This window comes from Paramormyrops kingsleyae, chromosome 17, assembly GCF_048594095.1.
Source record: "Paramormyrops kingsleyae isolate MSU_618 chromosome 17, PKINGS_0.4, whole genome shotgun sequence".
In the NCBI taxonomy this organism is placed as follows: Eukaryota; Metazoa; Chordata; class Actinopteri; order Osteoglossiformes; family Mormyridae; genus Paramormyrops; species Paramormyrops kingsleyae.
This window is the reverse complement of record NC_132813.1, coordinates 11,111,468-11,135,149: the sequence shown is the minus strand read 5'-3', so window position 1 is coordinate 11,135,149 and position 23,682 is coordinate 11,111,468. Positions and strand designations below refer to the sequence as shown.

The 23,682-nt window shown below is 38.9% G+C and overlaps 2 protein-coding genes across 7 annotated transcripts in view; both read left to right on the top strand.

Annotated features, from left to right (window-relative positions):
• Positions 1 to 220: 220 nt before the first annotated feature.
• Positions 221 to 13,023, top strand: ppp1r14ab (protein phosphatase 1, regulatory (inhibitor) subunit 14Ab). Its single transcript, XM_023812200.2, has 4 exons — positions 221 to 526; positions 9,535 to 9,615; positions 9,918 to 9,950; positions 11,264 to 13,023. Exons 1-4 carry the CDS (start codon positions 329 to 331, stop codon positions 11,354 to 11,356), a joined length of 405 nt encoding a protein of 134 aa, XP_023667968.1. The 5' UTR covers positions 221 to 328; the 3' UTR covers positions 11,357 to 13,023.
• A 1,411-nt stretch (positions 13,024 to 14,434) lies between these two features.
• Positions 14,435 to 23,682, top strand: part of exoc3l2b (exocyst complex component 3-like 2b) — a 35,025-nt gene continuing 25,777 nt past the window's right edge. Inside the window, exons 1-2 of one of the 6 annotated variants that reach the window (XM_023812172.2) lie at positions 21,245 to 21,290; positions 21,656 to 21,691. The gene's annotated coding sequence lies outside the window, so the exon portion shown is untranslated. Of the gene's footprint in view, positions 14,609 to 21,242; positions 21,291 to 21,413; positions 21,692 to 23,682 lie in introns of those variants that run through there. The other 5 variants (XM_023812170.2, XM_023812174.2, XM_023812175.2 and 2 more) reach the window with 5 other exon arrangements.

Here is a 23,682-nt window from a genome sequence, read left to right as displayed (position 1 = left end):
GAATTATTTTAGGTATACATACATATATTTTTCACAATAGATAGTGCGATTTTTTAAATAATATTTTTTTGGGGGATACAACCCTCGGATAGGGGGGGACATTTACGCCCATGACTATTGATAATGTATTTATTATAATAGTTTATTATGAAGTCGCGATCTGCATGAATAGCCGTATATACTCGGGGCACTAAGACCCATGAGAGAAGCACTTCGTTGCGATTGTCACGCCGTTTAAACCGTCTGATCGCCGCTGTTTCCAGCACTGCTTCGCTAAAGCACTTGTGGTATCTTGAATGTGCGTGTGTGTGTCTAACTAAAGGTGGCAATGGCAGCGAACCGAGTCGGTAGACGGTGTAACAATAAAGTCCACTCTCCGAACCGGGGGGCAACTAGGGAATCCGGACTCAGTATTCAGAAAAGGCAAGCTCGTGTGACTGTAAAATACAACAGAAAGGAGCTGCAAAGACGACTGGACGTGGAAAAATGGATTGATTCTAGTTTGGACCAGCTGTATTTGGGCAGGGTGAGTGCAAACTGTTGTTATCTGAACATGTATTTAATGCAATCAAAGGTCTGTCTGTCACACATTATACCCAGCAGTGTTCTTTAATTATTCTCTCCTTCATTGAATTTTCTTCAAGAGTATGGGGTAGGTTTTAGAACAAGAGAACAGCAGCTGCCCGGTGTGTTGGATTATATTATAATTATGATCACTGTTAGTTTTTACAGTTTGACATGCCAGTAGAATGAAACGTAGAACCACACATTTAATAACCATCAGTAAATACAATCTTTCCACACCCGGCCAACGTGACGCGCAAAGGGATAGAATTACGGGAATTCATCCTGTGGTTATAGATGAGTTGACATACTGTTTTACAATTTGCTGATAATGAAGCGTATGACAAAAAATATTACTCAAGAGCGATGTTCGCGAGGCACAGGACAGAAAATGGGTGTGATTCAGCTGCTGTCCTTATACTCCAAAACGACAATTGTAGCACCGTGTATATGGGTAACCTTCGGGTTAAGATACGATGAAAGTGAACTAGCATAAACTATACAAATGTGATCAGTACACTTTCTGTATTTATTCTGTATTTATTTATTAACCAATGTGCCACATATCTGAATATAAAATTAGATCAGGGGCTGGTTCAGCAACAAAGAACCTATAGTTTCAGGATTTTGCATGTGCTGTAGATGTTTGGTATTTTATTTTTGCACATCCATTTGTATTGCCTTTTTTGGAACATTACTTAAATCACTTAATTAATCATTTCCAACAACTTCAGTTTATTGTAAATATGAGTAGCAATGTCTTGTATTAATGATACACAGATGCTAGAGAGGACAACTGATGTGAAAGGGATCTTGATAATGCAAAATCTGTAGTTCTGGCCCAGACCCTGGTCACTGGAATCTGGAGGAAAAAGTGGTGGTAGATGTTGGCACATGGGCCATGACTCTGGATCACAGTGGGAGACGAGGCTCCGATTTGGGGGGAGGCCATGAAAGGAAATGGGTATATCAGCCCCTTGGGGACTGCTGAAAAAGCCTGAGCCAAGCCACACCAGGGCTGTTACGGCCATATATGGAAAGCACAGCTGGCCCCTGCATGGTAGCTGAGAGAGACAGTGCAATAATCAATCTGGAAGATTGTGTTGTTTGGCAGGGGAGTGGGGGAGGGCTGTATCCTACTCCCAGACAATTGAATGCAGGCCCATTACACCTGGTTGGCTTTGCCCCCGGTCGACCACACCATGAGTCGTTAATTTCTCTCTTAGAAGAGGGAAAGTGCTTTGGTTAAATTTTGTCACTTATAAGTGATGTCGTTAATTAAGCATTCTTTTTCAATGCCAGTATTCTCACAATAAAAGATTTTTTTCCCCTCTGTTGATTGAGGGTAGTTTGTATGCAGTGGCAGATACAAGAATATCAGCCTCCCTGTCAATAGCTATGAAATTAACAAGGAAGATAGACAAATGAAAGGTGTTGTCCCCTAGGAAAAGGTCTCCAACAAACAGATGCTCTCTAAGAGCATGTCAAATGCGAAAATCTATTCTGTAGCCAGTTAGGAGTACAATATAGAAAGTTTCATTGCAGTAAAATAAACCGAATAGGATGGCAGTTAATAAAGAGTGACCGTGGAATCAACCAATCAACTCAAAGATAAGTGAGGCATCAGCTGAGATGGTTTTGTTGTTATCCTGGGCTAACAATGGGCTATTGTTCCTTGTCAATTTGTTTGTGGTACAGTTTGTGCTACAATTGCATGGGCTTGTAGAGAAAATACAATGGATATGCAATTATTGCTGTAATAATTGTAGAAATTAATTCACATTGTGCTTATTCGTTTTAGTTGTAGCAAATGGCACTTTAATATTTCTGTTGGTGTTGCTCTAGAAACCACAAATAGTCAAAAATAACTTTTCACATGAATAGTAACCAGCATTAATACCAAGGACTCTTGTTTTTTTCACATTTCCTGCAGCATACTGTCATCTGTAGACACACACACACAAAAACACACACACTGATTAGGCACCTGTATCTTTGTGGGGACTCTCCATTCATTTCTATGGGCATAACCATAATCCCAACTATGACAACCCTAACCCCTACCCAGCCTTAACCTTAACGATAAGTAACTAAACAAAATACAAGAGTTTGGCCATTTTTATTTTTTTTTATTGCATTCACAGATTTTTATAATCTCCCCTGTGTGGGGAATGGAGAAATGTCCCCACAAGGTCAAAATAATAGGTTTTTTATCAAATTGGAGGCATTTTTGGTCCCCACAGTGTAATATATACTTGACCACACACACACATACACATACATACACACACAGACAGTTTGTGATTATATCTTTTTAGGAACTCCATTCTTTTCTATGGGGAAAACTGTAATCACAACATGACGACCTTAACCCCTTCCCAGCACTAACCATAAGTAACCAAACAAAATATGAGACTTTTGGCATTTTTAGTTTTTTGATTGCATTCACAAATCTTTGTGGGGACCTGAAAAATGGTTTCCCACAACATCAAAATAAAAGGTTTTTATCACATTGTGGGGCACATTTGGTCCCCACAATGTAATATAAACGTGATCTACACAGACACACACACACACACAGGTCATTACTAGGATTTTAGTGTGTGTTTGCATATGTTTGCATTTACTTCTGAACAGAGCCCGGTTGTTGACAGGGTACCATACGTAGCAGGTTGGTGGACTCGCTGAAGGTGACCCAATCAGGCAATAAAGACGTAAAACAGAGGTCCTGACTCTCTGAGGTGATAAAAGATCCCTGGGCGTCTTTCAAAAGAGTAGGGGCGGTACCCCAATATCCTGGCTAAAATTGGCCACTGTAACTCTCTCAAATCTGGCCTCCTAACCATCCCCTATATCTAACTGATGAATTCTGTCCTGCCCCTTCTCCACCTTAGCTGGTGTGTGTACTGTGGTGCAGGTACTGGTGCAGGATGGCTGCCGTCACATCACCCAGGTAGATGGTGGTTCAAGAGGCTCCCCACTGGTTCTATAAAGCACTTTAAGTGTCTTGAAAAGCACTACATAAATGTAACATTCATCTTTCTTAAGGTTACAAGAGTCTAGTGAGGTGAAAGAGAGTGTAGCAGAATTACACTCTTCACAGATAATAACTGCAGAACCACATGCATGATTCGGCGAAGAAGTTTAATTAAGGCCCATGTGGTATGTAGTGTTTAAGAGTGCAGAGCGGGTGGTCCTTTCGTTAGTTGGTTTTTTCCATCACAACATAATGGGCGTTGCTACACAGCAGATGGTCAGGTCACATCTCGGAGCAGCATGACAACACGAACATGGAATGAAACAGAAATGGCAGAGTTGGACAAATCCTGGACTTCAAGATGGTCTTTACACGCGCGTGCCGGTGAAACTCCTGGAGAGCTTTATGGTCCAAGTCTAGCATGCAGAATCAGTAGCACCATCAAAGGAGGTAGCAGTTTTTTTTGGTTATTATTTTTGTCTAAGGTGACGTACAAGAGAAGGTCAGAGAGCACAGCTGAACAGGATGTCGGGAGCAGATGTGGTTAAGGCCTTGCTCATGGACGCACTGGTGGTGTGATTACTCTGCTAACCACGCGTACATGGGTTTAGATGAATGACATACTGCAATTTCTGATTTCATATCCGCCACATTTAAAAAATATGTAACCCAGTGAATTTACTGTCCGTCTCCTTTGCAATCAAATGTTCAGGCTCTGTTGGGTATATTGCTAGTGAAAACAGAGCCAAGTGTATCCATAAACTAAATTGTTTACTTCACCTTTTAAGTTGCTTCACCTTTAAGAAAACAGTTTTTTAAAAAGCGTTTTGCTTCAGGGTGGTATGATAGTTCAGTGAATAACATTGTTGTCTCACGCATCCAGGGTTCGGGGTTCAAATACCAGCAGCTGGACGAGAGATGGGCTTTCTGCTTTTAACATTTCTATCTTAAAATCTGTGGCCTGCAAGAATACCATATTTCTGTAAAAATCCAAAACATATAACCATGAGCACTATGTGTCAAGAAAAACTTTTCTTCTACAACACAGAATTCATATTCATTGTTCAAATGTCATTACACTTAGTTTATATCTCGATTAAATGAGTTGGGTTTTTTTCCCCCAAATGAAGTGATTATGTAAAAATATTTTGATACAAACATTGAAAAAATATATAATATGCTCATTTAAGTTGTTGTAGTTACAACTATAGTCCTTTTAATGAAGCAGTGGGTGTTATGAAACTTGAAGGTGTCAAGTCATTAATATTTGTGTCTATTAAGTGAACTTGAATTTTCTGTGTTTAGTGGCTTCTGCTATTAATTTTTCCCTTTTCTTGAAATGAGGTCAGTTAAATTCTGGAGTAAGACGAGTTTTTTGGCTTATTACATGCAGTTAGATGAAGGTGTGGTGTATTTCAGCTGGACAAATTCATTCATCCATCCATACAGGGGTGTTGCTAGAGATTTTGGGTCCCCAGACCAATCCAATCACCTTCAGTCAGTCAGGGACCCTTAGAATCACCCTAACTTTCTCCACTTTATGGCCTCCTGCGTCCATATCCCAACAGGTTATCCTGTACAAGTATGTAGAAGCTGAAGCCTAACCAGGCAGCAAAAAGCACACATCGGGGTAACACCCTGAATGGGATGGTGCATTACCTATTCAGGAAACAAGTTCCACAGATTATTTAACCGGAAAATCTCTCATTGATTTCCTTGAGAAACAAAACCCCGAATTATGTAATGCATAGGTATGAAGAAATTTTTCCCTTAATCTATGCATTGTCTAAGTCACTGTGTCCCAAGAACTAAGAATTTGCGGTATCCTACTAGGCAGCTATACAATTCATGTTATGCTGTCTGGTTTTGTGTAATGCTCACCTTGCACATATTTTAATTTAAATATTAACCAAGCTAATGTGCTGTGTTTTGGTTTCGGCATTAAAGTGAACGTCTGTAAAAGCAGTTTTTTGTGTTTGTGTGCTGCACATGATGCTGGTGATGTTTGTTTTCTAACATTCGTTGATTGCCAGCATGCTGCTTCCATTGTTAACAGTATACATGAAAGTTTAATTACACCTTAGTGTTTTCAAGGAGTTTGTGCTTATACCAGAGTGAAACAGACACCATTCATTTGAACTGAAAAGACATTTCCAAATGTGTTCCAGAATTTTGGAGAACCAATAATAATTCTACACTTACTGAATAATCGTGCTGAGCAACATAATTGCGAAACAAGTCACAGTCAGAAACCCATGAATTCACATTATGCCCTGGGGCATGAACTCATGTTATTGTTCAAAAGCTAGTAGATCTTCAATCAATTCGCTGCAGCAGCAGCAAGTGTGGGGTGCAGAATTTTGCTGTTTGATATGCAGTTCATCAGTGCATGATAAGGTTATTAGAGCGGCATAAAGAAAACCTCTAATCATTGAGATTCAATTTAGAAAATGTTGTCATGGTTTCTTTTTTCATAGAGGATTGCTTCCAGAAAAGCATTGACGCAGTAAGTGTAACGAATTATTGTGGTATCAATTTCAAAGGTTGGGCTAAGTTGACGTGGATGATTAGAACATTGTAGGTTAGTGCTGCAGGTTGGAGCCTTCCTGAGTCACCGTATAAATGGTTCACAGTTAGGTTGCTAAAACCAACAACTAAAAACAGAAACAAGTGGTGTAACCAACAAACGTTTTTCTATCATCTGAAAATATAGCTGAAAAGAGTGATCTTTCTCTAGCTAGTCTGACTTTTCAGAGAAAAGGGTAAGGTGAGCTTCGGCCTGGTGCCATTAAATCAAAATAATGGAGTAATATGCAGAACTGCATGAGGCATTGCTTACGCATAAGATTTCTCCCCAATAGCCGATACATCCATGCATTATTGTCCTCGATGTCACAGGCTCAGGCTCGATGTCACAGTGGGCCTGCGTTCATAGTGGGGTACCGCAGGGTTCAATTTTAGGACCACTTTTGTTCCTAATTTACATAAATGATATAGACACCAATATATACAGTAAACTGGTGAAATTTGCAGATGACACCAAGGTGGGTGGTGTAGCAGATACTGAACTAGCAGCTCAGCAGCTACAGCGGGATCTTAATTTAATTAGTGACTGGGCTGACACCTGGCAGATGAAATTTAACATAGACAAATGTAAGGTACTCCATGTAGGGAGCAGAAATATAAAGTCCAGGTATTTTATGGGACCTACTGAAATAAAGCTAGCTGATTATGAGAAAGACCTTGGTGTGTATGTTGATGCTTCCATGTCTCATTCTCGCCAGTGCGGGGAAGCAATAAAAAAGGCCAATAGGATGTTGGGGTATATCTCCAGGTGTGTGGAGTTTAAGTCAAGGGAGGTAATGCTAAGATTATACAATTCCTTGGTGAGACCTCACCTAGAATATTGTGTACAGGTTTGGTCACCATATCTTAAAAAGGACATAGCGGCCTTAGAAAAGGTGCAGCGTAGGGCCACAAGAATGATTCCTGGTCTTAGAGGAATGTCATACAAGGAAAGGTTATTTGAGCTAAATCTGTTCAGCCTCAAGCAAAGGAGACTGAGGGGGCACATGATCCAGGTCTATAAGATTCTAACAGGTCTGGATGCTGTTCAACCGAATAGTTACTTCAGCATTAGTTCAAATACAATAACTCGTGGCCATAGGTGGAAATTAGCGGGAGAACATTTCAAACTGGATTTAAGGAAGCACTTCTTTACACAGCGTGTAGTCAGAGTATGGAATAGTCTTCCTGATAACGTAGTGCAAGCTGAATCCTTGGGTTCCTTTAAATCAGAGCTAGATAAGATTTTAACCTCTCTGAGCTATTAAAGTTCTCCCCAAGCGAGCTCGATGGGCCGAATGGCCTCCTCTCGTTTGTATAGTTCTTATGTTCTTATGTTCTTATGTTCAACCTCCTGCATTTTGACCATTGAACAACGTACACTGCCTCCCTCATCACATAAACTAATGCCCAGAGGTGGAGATTTCAGGTCCAGAGAGTACAAATCCAGACCAAGATTTTGTTTCAGCCAACCAGTTGAGTGTAAAGAGTAACAGTCACAGAGTACTCAGCTGTTTGGCTGAAACAAAATCTTGGTCTGGATTTGTACTCTCTGAACTTCAAATCTCCACCTCTGCTAATGCCTGATGGCATGGGTTGTGCCCCCCACCCACGAGGAACACAGGCTTCTATTTTATTTGAGTTTTATTTATTAATAAAGGTTTCATCCTAACACAAATAAGATGATCTGCCATTTTCTCCCAGTGGCATATTATTGTCCTTGCATGGCACCAGCTTCAGGGAACAATGTTTGAACCACTGGGTGAACATGGTCCTCCAGAATGGTTTGATAGTCCTTGGCAGTGACACACCCATCTTGACCATCATTGCACCACAAAGACTTGCTGTCATGGTCACAGATGCACCAGCACGATGTGCACGCATTTGTCCTCTTCTGAACCGTGATATGGCTCTCATTATGTTGTGTGAATTGCAATATTTTATGTACAGCTGTGCTATTGCTCTGCTACTTCAACCTTCACACTCTGCTCTTACTGATGGAGTGTACAATCACTGAAGATTGGCCACCGGGCCGTGCGTATGAAGGCTTGAAACCTCAAACCCTATTTTGGCCAGTGTTTCAGTTTCATTGTCCAACCCTTGTATACATAGTAATCTCATGTACTGCTATTCTGCCTAAAAATATGGTTTTTGGTCCATATCTCCCCCCTCTGCCTTGCCGCCCCATGAAAATCTTGGCCCCGTCCCTCAGGTTTGTTATGATGCCTGCACTGGTTCTGCTTCCTCTAAACAAGGCTCTCTCTGTTATTTATTATTATGAGAAGTTTTTAAACCAGTGACAGGAATATGTCTTTCACACTTGCAAATCCTTGAAACATTGCAAGTGACTTGAATGGTCACATTAGTTTTTCTTGATCTTCCCAGGACATTAAAGTCAGACAAACAATATGAAGGAACATTGTCAATTTAGTGATTTGAACTCATTTACTGTGTATCTCACACACTAATGGCTGTATAAACTTCAACCTTAAAGCTTATTTGTGACATTTAAAGTTGAAAGAAAGGTCGTTGAGGCCCCGCAGGAGAATGCCATGTGAATCTTCGCTGGTTGACCTTTACGCCGTGCTGATATGAGAATGCAGAGCGTTTCGACAGATACATTCCCAGAGGTTTGGTGGGCTTTTCTTGAGGAAACCATGTTTGTTTTTGTAGAGATGAAACAGCATAGAAATCTAAAATCATGATTATGGTGACCAAAATTATCATCAATATTATCTCAGTATTGTTAAAATTTTCTGAAAATGTTAAAAAATGAAAACTTGTGATACACAAACAGATCATTTCAAGTTTTATATTGAAAACCATAAATAACATTGGCAGCTTTTTTTTTGTTTAAGCATTAAAATAACGACATAGCCAGTACCTTCTGAAGCACATGAAAACCATATGAAATATGGATTAGCATTAAAAACCTCTGGAGAGCTGTCACTACCTTCCACATGTTTTCACTAATGCAAAACAAGCCCACTTGGCATGCTGTGTCCGAGCTCCTGCGTCTGAGAGACTGTTGCTAACTTTGGTTGATGTTGGACAGTATTTAACGTGAGTTTTTCGATGCGTGATAATCAGCCACGGTTTTAATGTTAACTAAAATTTGAAAAAGTAATACTAATTGTCTGGAATTTTTCTGTGGTTTACCATGAAACCGATAAGCCCTACACAGCTGAAAGGTTGCAATATATTATTATCACATATGTCCGCAGGCTTCAACATCCATTTTCATATTTCTTTTTCTGCATGTTTTGCATGCTCTTCCTGCATTAGTGTGAGTTTCCTGCACTACACTGGTTTCCTACAGCACAGAGGTTGGCAAGGTGTATACAGCATAAATCAGCATAGCTAGCATTTTCCCCTGACATCAAAATTGTTCTCGATAATTTGATTAAATAAAGACTCCCCCTCCGCAGGAGGAACAGATGCCCGAGGAAGTGAATATTGATGAGCTGCTGGATCTGCAGAGTGATGAAGAGCGAAAACACAGGCTGCAGGTAGGTGGCTAATGAGTCCAGAAAGAGAGCCTAGAATACCATACTGTAAATCTCCGAGTGAAAGGTATAACCTGGATTCCTGAGCAATGTAATGCAATGCTTTATGTTCAGATAATAGTGAGGATAATATTTGGGACTGTATATTCAGTTGTATCTTTCATAAAAAGCGGATCGTCTTACATACTTATCAGTGTGTAATTTAAAATGCTCTGGTGAAAACTTGGATATAATTAAGGTGTCGGTGTAAATAAGCTGAGCATAGTCAGCCACTTCGAATTCACACAAAATGTCTCTTACCCCAGGAGATTCTTCATGCCTGCAGTAACAACACAGACGTATGTATTAATTTTATATTAAAATATTTCAAATATGACACAATTTGGAAGATGATACTTTGTATGCAGTTTGTATATATTAAATTGTATCTCATCCCAAATGTGACCTATATATTCTCGCTTTTATGGTCGTCATCAATTTCTTTGTTTCATGAAAGCTGTGTTAAATATTTATTAGTATGATATCACCATATGAGACCTTCATTGTCATGTGACAAGCATCTGCTGACGGTGCACGCTGCTGATAAAGCCATTAATCTAATTAAAGCTCGTGTTTTAGAAGTTCCTTTGAATTTGCCCATTTTTGCTGTGGTACTTTTTGCACATTCTACTATTATCCTGACTTCCAAGTAAATGCTGTATTGTTTTCCAAGTATAGCTGTTTAAACAATAGTGAATAAAAGATCAGGATTTTTTTTAGTGCTCAGAATCAGTATTAGGTCATTATTATTGCTCATTAACAGTAATTTTTAGCATATTTTTGTGTCTTATGGCCCGTTTTTGTTAGGATTATTTAGTTTGTTCACAGTTATAAGAAGGATATTTTGCTTATATATCCTGAGACTGGTTTGAATTGTCTGTTAACACTCTAAGCAGACAGGTCTCTGTCCATCTTCCTATCCTGCCCCACACAAGGTATCTCCAGGCATTTTGATCATTTTATTTTTCTGGAATGAAAATATCGCTGTTTCAGATTTTAACTGACTGTACACCACAGTAGGTTAAATGGACTGCAAATCCAAACTTTGAATTAAAAATAATGAGAATATTGTAGGAAAGAAGGACTGGGTCACCACCATGGCATCAATTTCAATCCATCGTTTCCTGTACAAGAGGATTCTTCTGTAAAGTCATTAAAGGTCACAAATTCATACCAAATATGGATTTCTAAGTAAAAGACATGGTGTTAATTGTGGGATTCTGTGTTTGAACGTTCGTAAACTGCGCATGTACACAAACACAGTGTCATATATTTTTACTATGTTATATGCAAACATGCAGAACAACAAATCGTCTTATGCACTAATTCTGTCACACACAGATGTTCACAGCTATATAGCTGTCTCAGACTGCCAGGAGAATGCAACTGACACTCGTCTCCACAGCGATTCCACATGAATAACAGTGCCAGCCTGTCCTGGCCCCATACAGGCCCCTCCTCACCCTTGATTTCATTACAACCGTTAAAAAAAAGACATTGCAGACTGAGCTGCATTGTCACCTCGAGCTCGCAAACTGGTGGTTTGCTGGGCTTTATGACTTACAAGGCTTTAAGACTATCCTTGGTGTAACCAAACTACTGTTCTCCACAGATGTTCATCAAAGAGCTGGTGGTGAAGCTGCACGGGTTGCAGAAGCAGGAGGAGCTGCAGAACGACGGCATGGAGCACACCCACATGCGCTGAGCCCAAACGGGGCCTTCAGCAGCTGGGGAACAGGTCACCTTCATTTCAAGTCACTCCCACTTAAACTTACTGTTCCCTGCATGAAGCCCTTTAACTCCTCAGTCCTGTGACTGAGTACCACTTCTAAGAAGAGACCCTGTCGCTGTCAATGATGTCATTGTCCCTCTCATGTCCTCCATGTACATGAAAGATTTGATACCTCATTGATGATGGGTGACAGACTGACCCAGGATCTGAGCTCTGGTGGGGGCCAGTTCCTGATTTTGCTTTAATGGGTATTGTTCAAGCAGTCAGACTGTACCTCTTTGATTAAGCCTATTAAGATTGATTTCTCTAAAGAAGGACCTTGGAAACCATTTTGTTTGGTTCATGTGCCAGAGTGGTACATTGCTTGCTAAGCGTAAGCCTTTGAATGATGACAGAAGAAGAATAGAGCCACAACCTTTCCCACGTATTGCTTTTTATAGGCTTTAAAATGCACTTGGCACAATAAAAATAATTTTAAAAATCTGTTATATTTCTGTAACTCTTTCAGGTCATATATCCAAATGCAGTGTGTTTTAATTGGAAAATAATACTGAAAATGTTAAAGTCTGCATATCATGGTTCCTTTCGGTATATTTGCTTTCTACTTTCTAGAGCTTCTTGACAAGAGCTGTACCTTTGAATAGACGAATCAATGTAGTGGTGTCTTGATACATCCATTGTATGTTTGGTCAACTTTCCTTTCCAATTAAACTTGTCATTTACTGAAAACAAAGAAATTAAATTCTCATAAAAAAAACATCGTTTCTATAATTAACTTTGGTGAGTATGTTTAGTCAATGTCACAAACACATTATAATGTCATGCTAATGACTTGTCCAGGATAAGTGGATAGAGAAAGAATGGATAGATGACATACTCACCATTGTGTAAAGCCTGCATCAGATAATTGCTTTTATTTGTCCCAGTTCCACTTACATTTGCGTTCCATCTGGGCCCCCGTCTGGTCATCTGCTTCATTATTAGCATTACTTAAATGGTTATTCTGAAAGCTAAATTTGGGAAAATGGCACCTTGAAAAACAATCCTGCTTTCTGTTCTCCCAAATCCTGAATATTATAGATTAGTCCAAAACTGAAAGGTTTAAGTAATATAAACAAACATTTAGATAAAAGAAAGCAATAAATGGCAAAGTATTTTCTTCTGTCAATGAAATTCTGCACAAGACATTTTTTTTAAAGTCCAGTAGTTGTATTAGTGGGTACTGTATGCAGTACTAATGAGTCTCTACTTTTTATTTTCTAAAATTTGTAACGTTCACTTTAGCTCCATTTTGAGATTGACTACCAATTCAGGGTTTTATACAACGTATAACCTGAGTCATTTTAATTGATAGTTTTATTTTATATCAGTTTTTCCCAATGGATGTTTTAATATTGTTTGAAATGGTTATTATTTGTATATTTTTTGAAATGAAGAAAATGTACCTTTGAAATGTTATTACTGATTGTGTTAGTTTATTAAGACTTTTTAAATTTCAATTGAATTCATTTGAATTAATTTTGTGTCACTATGATAAATCTCCATGAAATCCCATCTTAACCATCTTTTATTATGCTTGCCATAATAAGTTTCCCATGTTTATCGCTTTTTATTTATTAAAGTCACTGCTTCAAAACACAGCATCTTATTGACTTTATGCTGCTTTGTTTTCACCTTGGTTCTTTTTAAATAAATTGGAGGTGAAATGTCAAAATATCTTTTGAAATACCAAAGAACTCTGGGCACATGTATTTCTGGCTTTATCTTACACTTGAGACACCAGCCAGACCGCATTCCTAAGCAGCTCACAATTCATGAACTGACTCATACTTTTACGTTCGGTTGAGATCTGGTGACTGGATAATTCACCGCTTTAAGGTAACTTCACTGTCATGTTCAGGCAACTATTCCTGCAGTCGTGGCCTTCTGCCAAAAAAAAACAGTCAGTGGGTACCTTCTTATCATGAATGGATCAGCTTGATTGGCAGAAACATTCACATTTGACGTGGCATTCTTACAGAGTAGCTGAAAGTGTACCACGAATACACTCTATGCTATTTCATTGCCACCACCAGCTTGCAATTCTGGCATGAATAAATGGATGTCTTTCTCCTCTCTATTTCATAGATGGATATCTCATGTTTTGTTAATTCAATATAATATCAATTTAACATGAAATACTGATTAAACATTATAATAAAAATATGTACAGACATATCATTTTTGTATTGGCAGTATGATGTAATTTACATTGAGAATTCTGTAATTGGCCGCTAGATGTCAGTAAAGGACATGGATCTAGGTTGTCCGGACTGCACTGCTGCTTGCTGTCCTTCTGACACAGTAACCGTCATCAGTTGAGGTTTGCACACCCAACAGTAGAAATGCCTATTTATTTTATACAAATGAAAAGAAAACACTTGCGTAGGTCATCAAACTCTTCGCCTTGTATCATTTATTTCCTCAGATACAATTTAGTTTTCTTATTATTCAAATTTATTTGATTTAGATTTTTATGTAGTGTGTGAGACAATTTACCAACTCACGAAGCACTGTTTTCTGACTGCATACACTGATATCCAGAAATGTAAATATTCTCTTTAAATAAATACGCAGGAGTATGCTCTGTGACATCATATGAGCAAAGGGAGGCTCAGCATTCCAAGACATTACCTCTCTGCCTTCCTTCCCAAAACTTTAGAGAAAAGGTTGCGCCTGCCAAGTAATGCCGTGGATCTCACAGTAGGAGAACTACCTGTAGAAACAAAAGGAGCCACATCAACAAACACCCTGACAAAGGAAGTCGGAGAAAGAAATGACCAAACAAATCCAAATCTGTCCCCTTTCACCCCAGCTACCCTCCAGCGTCCATCTAGAGTATTCTGGGTAAGATGACGTCAGGCACTATTTAAAAGTAAGTAAACAAATAAATAAATAAAAGGCGCAGAAGAATAGTTACGGCAATTAGTATAATTGGAGGCCCCCCCCGTCGAGCCCCGAGTGAGGAGGAAAGGGGATGGTCTGTTTCCTCAGGAAAAAGCACCATCTTGTACTATAATACAGTGCTGCCAGGAAGCAGAGAAGCCCTAGAGTTTGGTTGAACCTCAGAGGAGACACACGCAAAGCGTATTCAGAGAAGGTGGCACACAAATCAGTTATGCCACTGCATTGAAGCTGAGAGACCCCTTCTGGACTATACAGGGTAAGAGCATTATTTACCGGCAGGTGAGAGTGCAGTAAATGCATAGTCCTTGCTTTTGAGCATACTTTGCTGTATCTTCCGTAATACACTCTCCTTGCATTTGCGTCTGTCTTGTTCTCTTTGACAGGATTTTACGTGTATGTAAAATTGGTTTTATGTATGTTTCAGACTGTCTTCTTTGTTGGCTTAAGCAATTAGCATAAATAACGGTTCTACGTGACGTTATGGCTTTCTGATACATTTACTGAACATCTATAAACAAGATCTTCATAATGAGAACTCCAAAACACTGTTGATTTTGTGGTTATGCTAGTTCTTTTATATTATTTCAGCACAGTAAGTAGTGTTTCAAAAATCAACAGTTATAGAGTTCCCTTTATGAAAATCTTGTTTTTATGGCATGTTCACCCAGATTATTTTTACATTCTGGGATTTTAATTATCGAATGTTCATTATTGACCAAACATCCAATACGTAACATTAAAAATCTCACACTATACTAATGATCATTCATTACCGGAAAAACTGCCTGGTCATTGAAGAGTAGTCTTATCAATTTTGTCAGTGTTTGGAGGTTTGCATATAATACATAGAGCCAATTTGCAATTTCAATATATATATATATCATTTTCATAATACATGAGGGATGTACAGAGCGTACATTATTCTGTACACGACATCATTGTGAGAATATTGTGAGAAGCCAGTATTGTGCTTTGTGCCATGTGCAACGACATTAACTATTTAACAAATGGGTAAACGATATATATCCTTATATTCATTCATCCAAGCGTCTTAGTTGAAGACAAAATGAACCTCTCAACTCTGTCCGCTCGCTGTATGTGTTCATTTGCAGCCACATGATGGGCTGTTTGGAGGAGCAGTTTGGTTGCACTAATGAGCCACTGAGATTATATATCACTTATATATATGTTTTATACATTCCATTTAAGTTTTTCACTGTGAACACTAAAATATGGAAGTTCCTTGTTTTCTAATACATCAGACTAGTTCAACTTGAGATGTGCCTCTTCAGTGATTGGACAGCTTGCTAAAAAACATTGCCTTTATGTTTATCGCTGTTTTTCATATTGCCGTTCCAATATAGGGTCATGGAGCGCAGACGGTCCACGTTTTTGCTCCCAGGGAATTGAGAGAGAGCAAAAACATGGACCGTCTCGGGGCCCCGGAGGATTGGCTTGAGAAACACTGCTGTAGATGGTGTAATACACCAAACTTGTTGAACTTTCTTGGTTTTAATGTTATCATCTCCAGTACAACAGTGTTTTTTGAGCTTTCCAACAGCTTACTGTATGCTGGAGATTACCCATGTATGGACATCTTGTGGTTTAGAAACCCAATAGTTTCTCGAAAGGTAGTGTGCCGCTCAGCAATTTAAGGATCTGTGTCCACGTTCGGATGGTGTTGGGCTTGAATTCTGCATTGGTTTAGTTATCATATCTCTGCTTGGTACTACTGGGGGAGGCTTTTAACCCCAAATACTCCAGGGCTGCAGGGTCAGAGTGCTGATAGCTCTGTGCTCTGACCCCAAATACTATGTCTTTCATGCAGTGCAAGATGGGGAATGTAAACACCCAAGAATTCCTACGTACGTTGCACAAATGGCAAATAAATTGAATGGTACAAAGGCCCATCTTTTTTTTCTTGGACCAGATAAACGTGTTTAAATAAAAAGAGTCCAGGATGCTACTGCATCCTGGGAAAACCCGCCAACGTTGAAAAATCTCTATCGCTCTGTGTATCCCTCTGCCAAAGTCCACGCTTATCCCAGCAGGTGAGTGAGATGCAGAGACCCATGAGCACCGGCGGAAGTGTAGGGGGCATTTAATAGAGGAGCTCAATGGCATTTCAGTCAGCGGGAGGCTGGCAGGGCGTTGGGGGCACGTCCTGTGATCCCTATTGGCTTAGCAAGTCCAGGATGCAGGCAGCTCAGTGCTGACAGCGCCTCCTATCAGCCCCCTTATGCAGCTGCAGTTTCTGCTTCTGGAGAGACATTAGTACTCATGGTAAATGAAAAGGACTCCATTTGTATACCTGTGTAAAAATGCATGCTTTGCTGATAGCATAATTGAGCTTTTTTGGCTTTTGTGACTTTTTTTCCACATTTACTTGCTTGCATAATTATTCTTTATAGGTCATTTAGACAGGATGAGGAACTCTGCATGGACTCCAATCCAAAGATGTCACACAAACAATCATATCATTGGTATCCCATCCATATTAAAATACTGCTTCTGTACTTGCAGTTAAAAATCAACAGTTTTATCAGTTGTTGGTTAAACATTGGTTCTCATTGATTCAAAATTGAATAGATTCCGCAATTCCTGCTAGCTGCATAACACCTATATTGCTGGGCAATTTGGCTGGACATGGATACTTTGCTGATGAATGCTACTAGAACACAAAAACATAAAAATACACCATTGTGCTCACTGCTCTAATTCCATAGCACAACTTATTCATGTAATTATGAAACCAACAATATGCAGTTAACTTAAGTGACAGTGCAGGAAAGAAAGTAAAGACAAGATATGGAGAAACTTGTCCAATACCACCATAGACGTAAACCACAGAAACTGCTGCTTGTTGATATACACGCTAAACCAAACACTGAAATGCGTTTGTAAATTGCTGATGCATGTGAATCCTGTTGTCAAGTTTCCTGTCCCCCTCTCTTCTCTCTGACAATCAACAGGAACAAGACAGTAACTTTCTCGCATTGTTTCCAGCGAGATACGTATAGTTCATTTACAATTGTCAAGGGCCGCATAAACCGAAAATAGTAGCCCCGTCCCCACACGGCTACAGCAGACATGACAAAAAATCACACTGTTAGTCTTTCATATTTGGCAAAGTAAGCATTAACATGCTTAGACATCTGATGTTTCTGTTACCCATAGACAGAAACTGAATAAATTAACTTTTGATACTAAAAAGATTTCTCTTGTCAACCAAAGGTGAATCAGTCAAACTGGTGTTGTTTTGTCACACCTAACCTCATGGCCTTTGTGTACATATTTTGGCACTTTGTGTAGTACAATCCCAGGTCTTAAACTTTGGCTGCTACCAGTAACACTGAAATTTCCTTTTGTGGGATTAATAAAGTTAATGTTGCTACAGTCAGGTGGAATAGGTTAATTAGAAGACAAGCTTTACACTTCTGCAATCAGTATGAGCTCTGTGCTCTTACACAATGAAATATATCCAGATTGCTTACTATCTAAATGCCCCTTGCTTCAGAGGATATTTAATGACAGAAGATCATAGTTCCTTGTGGAGCATTCTTTAAGCATGCATGTTGCTTCACCTCTTCTGAGACATCTTATCATAGGTTGACCTCACCTTCCATATAATTCCTTGTAACACATTAGCTGCTATGGCTTCTTCTGTCTCTGAACACAAGCACACACCCAGTCGGAAGTCACCATGTTCCAATTTTGCTTCTGTGTCAACTCTTGGTACTGGATCAAAGACTCACTCAACCGTAAAACTGTACTTCACAAATGAGACAATCATAGGAACATAGGTTCTGTTACTGTTACACTGGGCTGTAGTATTTTGCCTGTTCTAGGATTCTCAAGATATATAATGACTCTGAATGAGAGAAATTCCTACTCCATATATTCCAAGAATTAATGGCTATAGCCTCTGTGTTTCTTGGTGAAATAGTGACCTCTGCTAGTCCTTAACTAGAACGCTCTAAGTCAGTAATATCCAGCAGAACATACCCATACCCAAACATTTCAGGGCAATCCAGTTGAAAGGATAAACACCTATGACTATGGTATCTTTGTGTGTTTATATATCAGCAGCATTGCTTGTTTTTGCTCAACTGTTTACTAAAACTCTTTCTAGGGGACATAGACAGATTTGTTATGGTTTTGACTCACTGAGATGTTAAACGAAATAATCTGTCTGACCAGATATTCAACCGTGTAAAAATGTAATCTTTTTCATGAAAGCTGGCAATGTTAAAAGAAAGTCTTAGCCGGCATACTTGGGTGGAGACACCATTGTGTTAGCAAAGGAACTGATGCGTAGTTAACTGACTTCCTTTTAGCACGTGTGAAGAGCTTTGTGCTGCAAAAGGAAATTGGACGAGGAATGAAGAAGTGAGAGGAGTGGTTTGAACCATGAACTCCAAGTCTGATGAGTGTTGCACAAAATGGTTGAAAGTAAACAGGAACTCTGCTATTTTTTGAGCAGGATTTGGGTCTGCAGAGCTAGGGATCATTGAGAATATTCAAGTTATAGAGAGGAAGGAATTGGTCAGTGGAGACTTACACAAAGAAGGTCAGTATGCTGTGAAGGTAAAACAAAGGCCTGTACTTTTGTGATGCACAAGCACAAATCGCAGAAGAGTGCTTAAAAGAGTACTCAACGTTTAACCCTTTGTGGCATGTCTTTACGTTACATTTCTGCTCCAATATAGGCACTGATACGGTGTGAAAACAGAACAAAATAATCTGTGAGGTCTCCAACAGTCAGCTGACGCATCCATAAAGAGTAGTTCACCAAACAGTCTTATAATAATCCCAAATATCAGAATTGCCAACTCTCACACACCTGGCGTGACACTCATGCTTTCAGACTCAGACGTTCACGCAGATATCTTATGGCAAATCTATATTATTCCATTATAAACCTAAAAATTAGCTACATCAAAAGTGCCGGGGTAGTTTGCGAACCCTACAGAATATTTACAAGGTAACAAAACTGTTACATACATGTAAATGCATGTGTGCACAGACTTGTCGCGAATTTAAAATTTCACTTCAGTCAACTGAAGTTGGCAACCCTGAATACATAAATGAAAAAATGTGCAATGTTTGCATTTGTGAGCTAAGTATCCTGCATTCAGTCAAACGCTCATTTAGTCTGTTCAGATGTTGTCTAAAACTTTTGAACTGTTATTTTAGTTTCAGTTATACAATTATCGCTAATGTTCATTTGCCAAGAAAAATCACACTTCACAATTTACGTTAACTGTGTTGCCAGACTGGGCGTGTTTATGCGTTGGGCTAAATTTGATTAGACTGTGTGGTTAAAAATGTGGTTGGTTATGTTTTAGTATCCAACTAATTCCAGCGGCTGCCACTACAGGATAATGTTAGACTATTACAGTATTAAACTATTCAAGTAATAAAACACTTTAGACCAGCTGTCAAACCTGCACCCTTATCAGTTATAGAAAGTTAAGGCCCATCTCACGTTATTTCCATAGATTTTCATAAAATTGCAGATTACCTTTTATTGTCTTTATTGACACTGGCAAAGTCTCTAACAGGAACTGGACATACACATGTTATATATATATATATATATATATATATATATATATATATATATATTTGGCTAGCTTTTAGTTTTCAGTTTTAATTATTTTTTAGTTATGTTGCTTTGTAGCTTTTGTATTTGGCTTTCAACACTGGCATATCCGTAACTCACATCCACGGTTGACTCAGATCCTGTAATGACAATCCGGTTGTTCACCGTTTCTTCCCAGCTTTACAACAGCCATAAAAAATTGTATCGTTTTTTTACAATCGTCACTACGGAAGCCGAGAAAGGCCATGTAATATCACTTCTTTCACCGTTTTCTCGTGATAGTAATTATCTCAAGATCTCGAGAACATGGACGCCATTTTCTCCTGATTAGGGGCACTGTAAGGAGGGGGGCGGAGTTAGGATGAATCCAAGGGGCCCTGAGTGACAGGGGGCCCTAAAAGATTTTGAAAATACCTGGATTGGTCTGGACTGGGGGGCCCAATATGATATGCTTTCTGCTTTCATAGGACCCAAAATCTTTAGCAACGGCCCTGCTCATGGTAACGGAAAAATTATCTCGATAAACAGTCGTGACACTTCACTTTCTTCTTTGCTCTCATCCTGGAAAAGGTTGGAGACCTCTGACCTATATGTAATTCAACATCTTGCGCTGTAGTAAAGGACCCCATCATGTGGAACCTCAGAGAAATCCCTAGCACTGCAAGATGTGGTTTGAAGCCAGTTATCTAGAATAAAATGGATCCAGAGTTAACGTTGGCCAATCTGTTTTTCTTCCAAACAGTCACCCAGGGTGTACTCATCATCAATTAAGGGTGAAGATTCCCAGTTCCACTTCCACTCACAAAAGTTTAGTCCATAAACCGTTTATGTGAGAAAGCACACTGCCTTCATTAAGCTGTTGGAATCCTTTTTACAATCATGACGCCATGGAGTGCGGTATTCCTGTTACCCAGCTGCACGGGGCCGTCTAATGACTGCGTCTGCATTTCCATTTGATATAATTTCCTTTATGATAAATGATCACCCAAATTACATAAAATTGTCATGTGATTAGCTTGGAGGTGCAAAACTCAAGTTAAACTTTAATTACAATTTCTTAAATACTGAAATAATAATTGTATTATCTGTGTATCCCGGGGGAACGTGCACCCCCAGATATTTTATTTGGCTACATTTGTCCTCACAAAACAATTAAATTATTATAGTTATGCCTTGTATACGCTGAATTCTACAATGAATAGGTTGAGCACATGAGACAATTTGTGAAACATTAAAGAACCTTGAATAACCTTGAATACATTCCGCTGGTTATACATTGAAAGCGATTTCTCTTACCTTTCAGGAAATAACGCGCTTTGTGGAACAGGCAGCAATTCTTCTGTACTTCGATAAGAGGTACCAACGTAATGTGAATAACTGTAATCAAAGAAATATTAGAAATTGCGAATATAAAACTGACAGTTCATAAAAACTATATTGTTATTATGTTAGTGATATAATGTATTTTATATATATTAAATATATCTCAGCACGTTACTTAAACAGAGATTACCTTTAGTTGACCGCAGAGTTAAATGAAAAAAAAAAACGTCTTCTTTTATTGTGCATCGAGCGTCACGTGTGCGCTTCAAGATTCCCAGTCAGCATAAATAAAAAGAAAAGCTGCCTGACTTTTCTCAGTCTGATCAATAGCAGAGTAAAGGACTACTTTCACTGTGGTGTGGATTCTTGCGCTTCTCAGCATTATTTTTTCTCACCAGTTATAAAAGTTATAAAGAAATATCATCATGTGGTCGGTAAGTAAAGTGCGTCTATTCGTATGACCTTATCTGCGTGGAAAACTCAGGTGCTTTGTTTTTGGATGCATGTAGTTATTGTATTTAAAAGCAGTCGGTTGGCATTTTAAACTGCAAACAAAAACCGTGTCTTTAAACCGTTGCAAACTGTCTTGCATTATTTTGTATTGCTTGGAGTACCAAAATAATAGTTTTTTGTTATATACAGTACACTTTCATTACTTTCATGAAGTATAAGGGGAAAAGCTTCCACAAGCTTTGTAAACTTTCAGTTTACTGCGAAACCCAATTCCTTGATTTTCCTGAGAAAAGAGGAACCGTATCTGAGATTTGATTGTTCTAGCTTTTTGTCCGAATTCTCTTGCGTTAAGGAATCTAATCCCTGCATATTTTCATAAATGAGTTAAAAGAGCTGGTTTGTCCTGGACGAATTTGCATGCGTGTAACCTTCTCAGTCTGTTCTGTTTACAAGGACAATATCCTATCCCTTCAGACTTTTGTGGGAATCCTGCTGACGGGGCTATTTATTTTTTCTTTTAAAAAATCAGTACTGCTACCTTTCCCCAAATCACCTTCCCAGATTTGTGTCATAATTTTTATTATTTGTATTTTAATTTTATTTTATGTGGTACTACTGTATTTTTTATTTATGGAGCTCATCGTTGGAACAATTAAAGATTTACAGCTGCAAGGCATTAAACGGCGCAATGGAAAAAATGTGAGCTTTATGGCTGGGTCTAACGACAGAGTACGATAGGAAGGTGACTTTATGTCACGTCCACCTCAGCCTCCTGTCTCCTCCCTATAGTGTCACCCTAACAAGCCACACCTGATACTCGTTTGTGTTACCTCTCGTTCCTATCCTGATGTTAATTGCTCCCAGCTGCCTCTCTTTAGCTCCCTCATTAATCTCGTATATACATGCTTCCCAGTCCTGTGTTCCCCAGTCCAGTAATTGTTGCTTGTGCCCTACCCTGTTCCAGTCCTCCCATTTTTATCCCATATAATCCTGTTTCTTTCTTGCCATGGTTCACTGAGTTCAATGAAACCTCTTTTGTTTCGCCGCCACACCTGTCCTTGAGTTCTTTATCCCGTCTGTCGTGACATTTTACCTTTACAAACTGTGTAATTATAGGACAGCACCAACATTTAGTTTATTAGCGGTCCGAGCACCAACAGTGATGGACCATTATTGTTTTCTCCTGTTAGTTTGATTTCATTTATGTCATTAAAATGGTAAATCTTATTTTTTTCACTTTCAAGTCCTTTGATCAGTAAAATATTTGAAAGAAAAACAGTATAACTGTGAGGATGGAGTTTTTGGAGTAACTGTTTTATTACCTTGCAAATAGTCTGTAGGGGTTGCAAACTACCCCATTGCTTTTGATGTAGCTAATTTGAGGTTTTTAATTGAATAATATAGATTTACCATAAGATTTTTGACGTGTGTGAGAGTCTGAAAGCATGACTGTCAAGCCAGATGCATGAGAGCTGGCAACCCTGAGAAAATCCGCCTAAGTGAATACAAACAACTAATTTGACAATTTTCAGTTAAATGTATGTAGAAGTAATCAGGGAGTGAATCAGACTATGATACCTTGTTTCCAGGCTTGTGTGCTGGATCCCTGAGCCCAGCTCTGTGCTTGTGCTCCCTGTGGCTGTAAATTGCCTTTAGTTTAATGAACTGACATACCTTTGACATACTTTAGGCTTCCTGTTTGCAAACTCAGTGTGACCTTGCATTAGATAGGCTGTCATGGGCAATGGATAGATGGATGAATGGATGGATGGATAAATAAGGCATTTCACTTTGTCAGTGTAGTAGCATAAATCATTGTCAGTTTAGTAAATGTATGTGATGATGTCCATATTCTTCTTCATTAGCATTTATTATTGAGGTCATCATCATCATCATCATCATCATCATCATCATCTAGCTAATCCCTAACTACTTAATTTAATATGGTTAAGGAGAAATTATTTTTGAAAAG

Bases quoted from the DNA above. Each gene is read 5' to 3' on its own strand.
- ppp1r14ab (XM_023812200.2), top strand. From the start codon at position 329: ATGGCAGCGAACCGAGTCGGTAGACGGTGTAACAATAAAGTCCACTCT. The intron at 527-9,534 runs GTGAGTGCAAAC...CCCCCTCCGCAG, and splicing joins ACCAGCTGTATTTGGGCAGG to GAGGAACAGATGCCCGAGGA. The intron at 9,951-11,263 runs GTATGTATTAAT...TGTTCTCCACAG, and splicing joins CCTGCAGTAACAACACAGAC to ATGTTCATCAAAGAGCTGGT.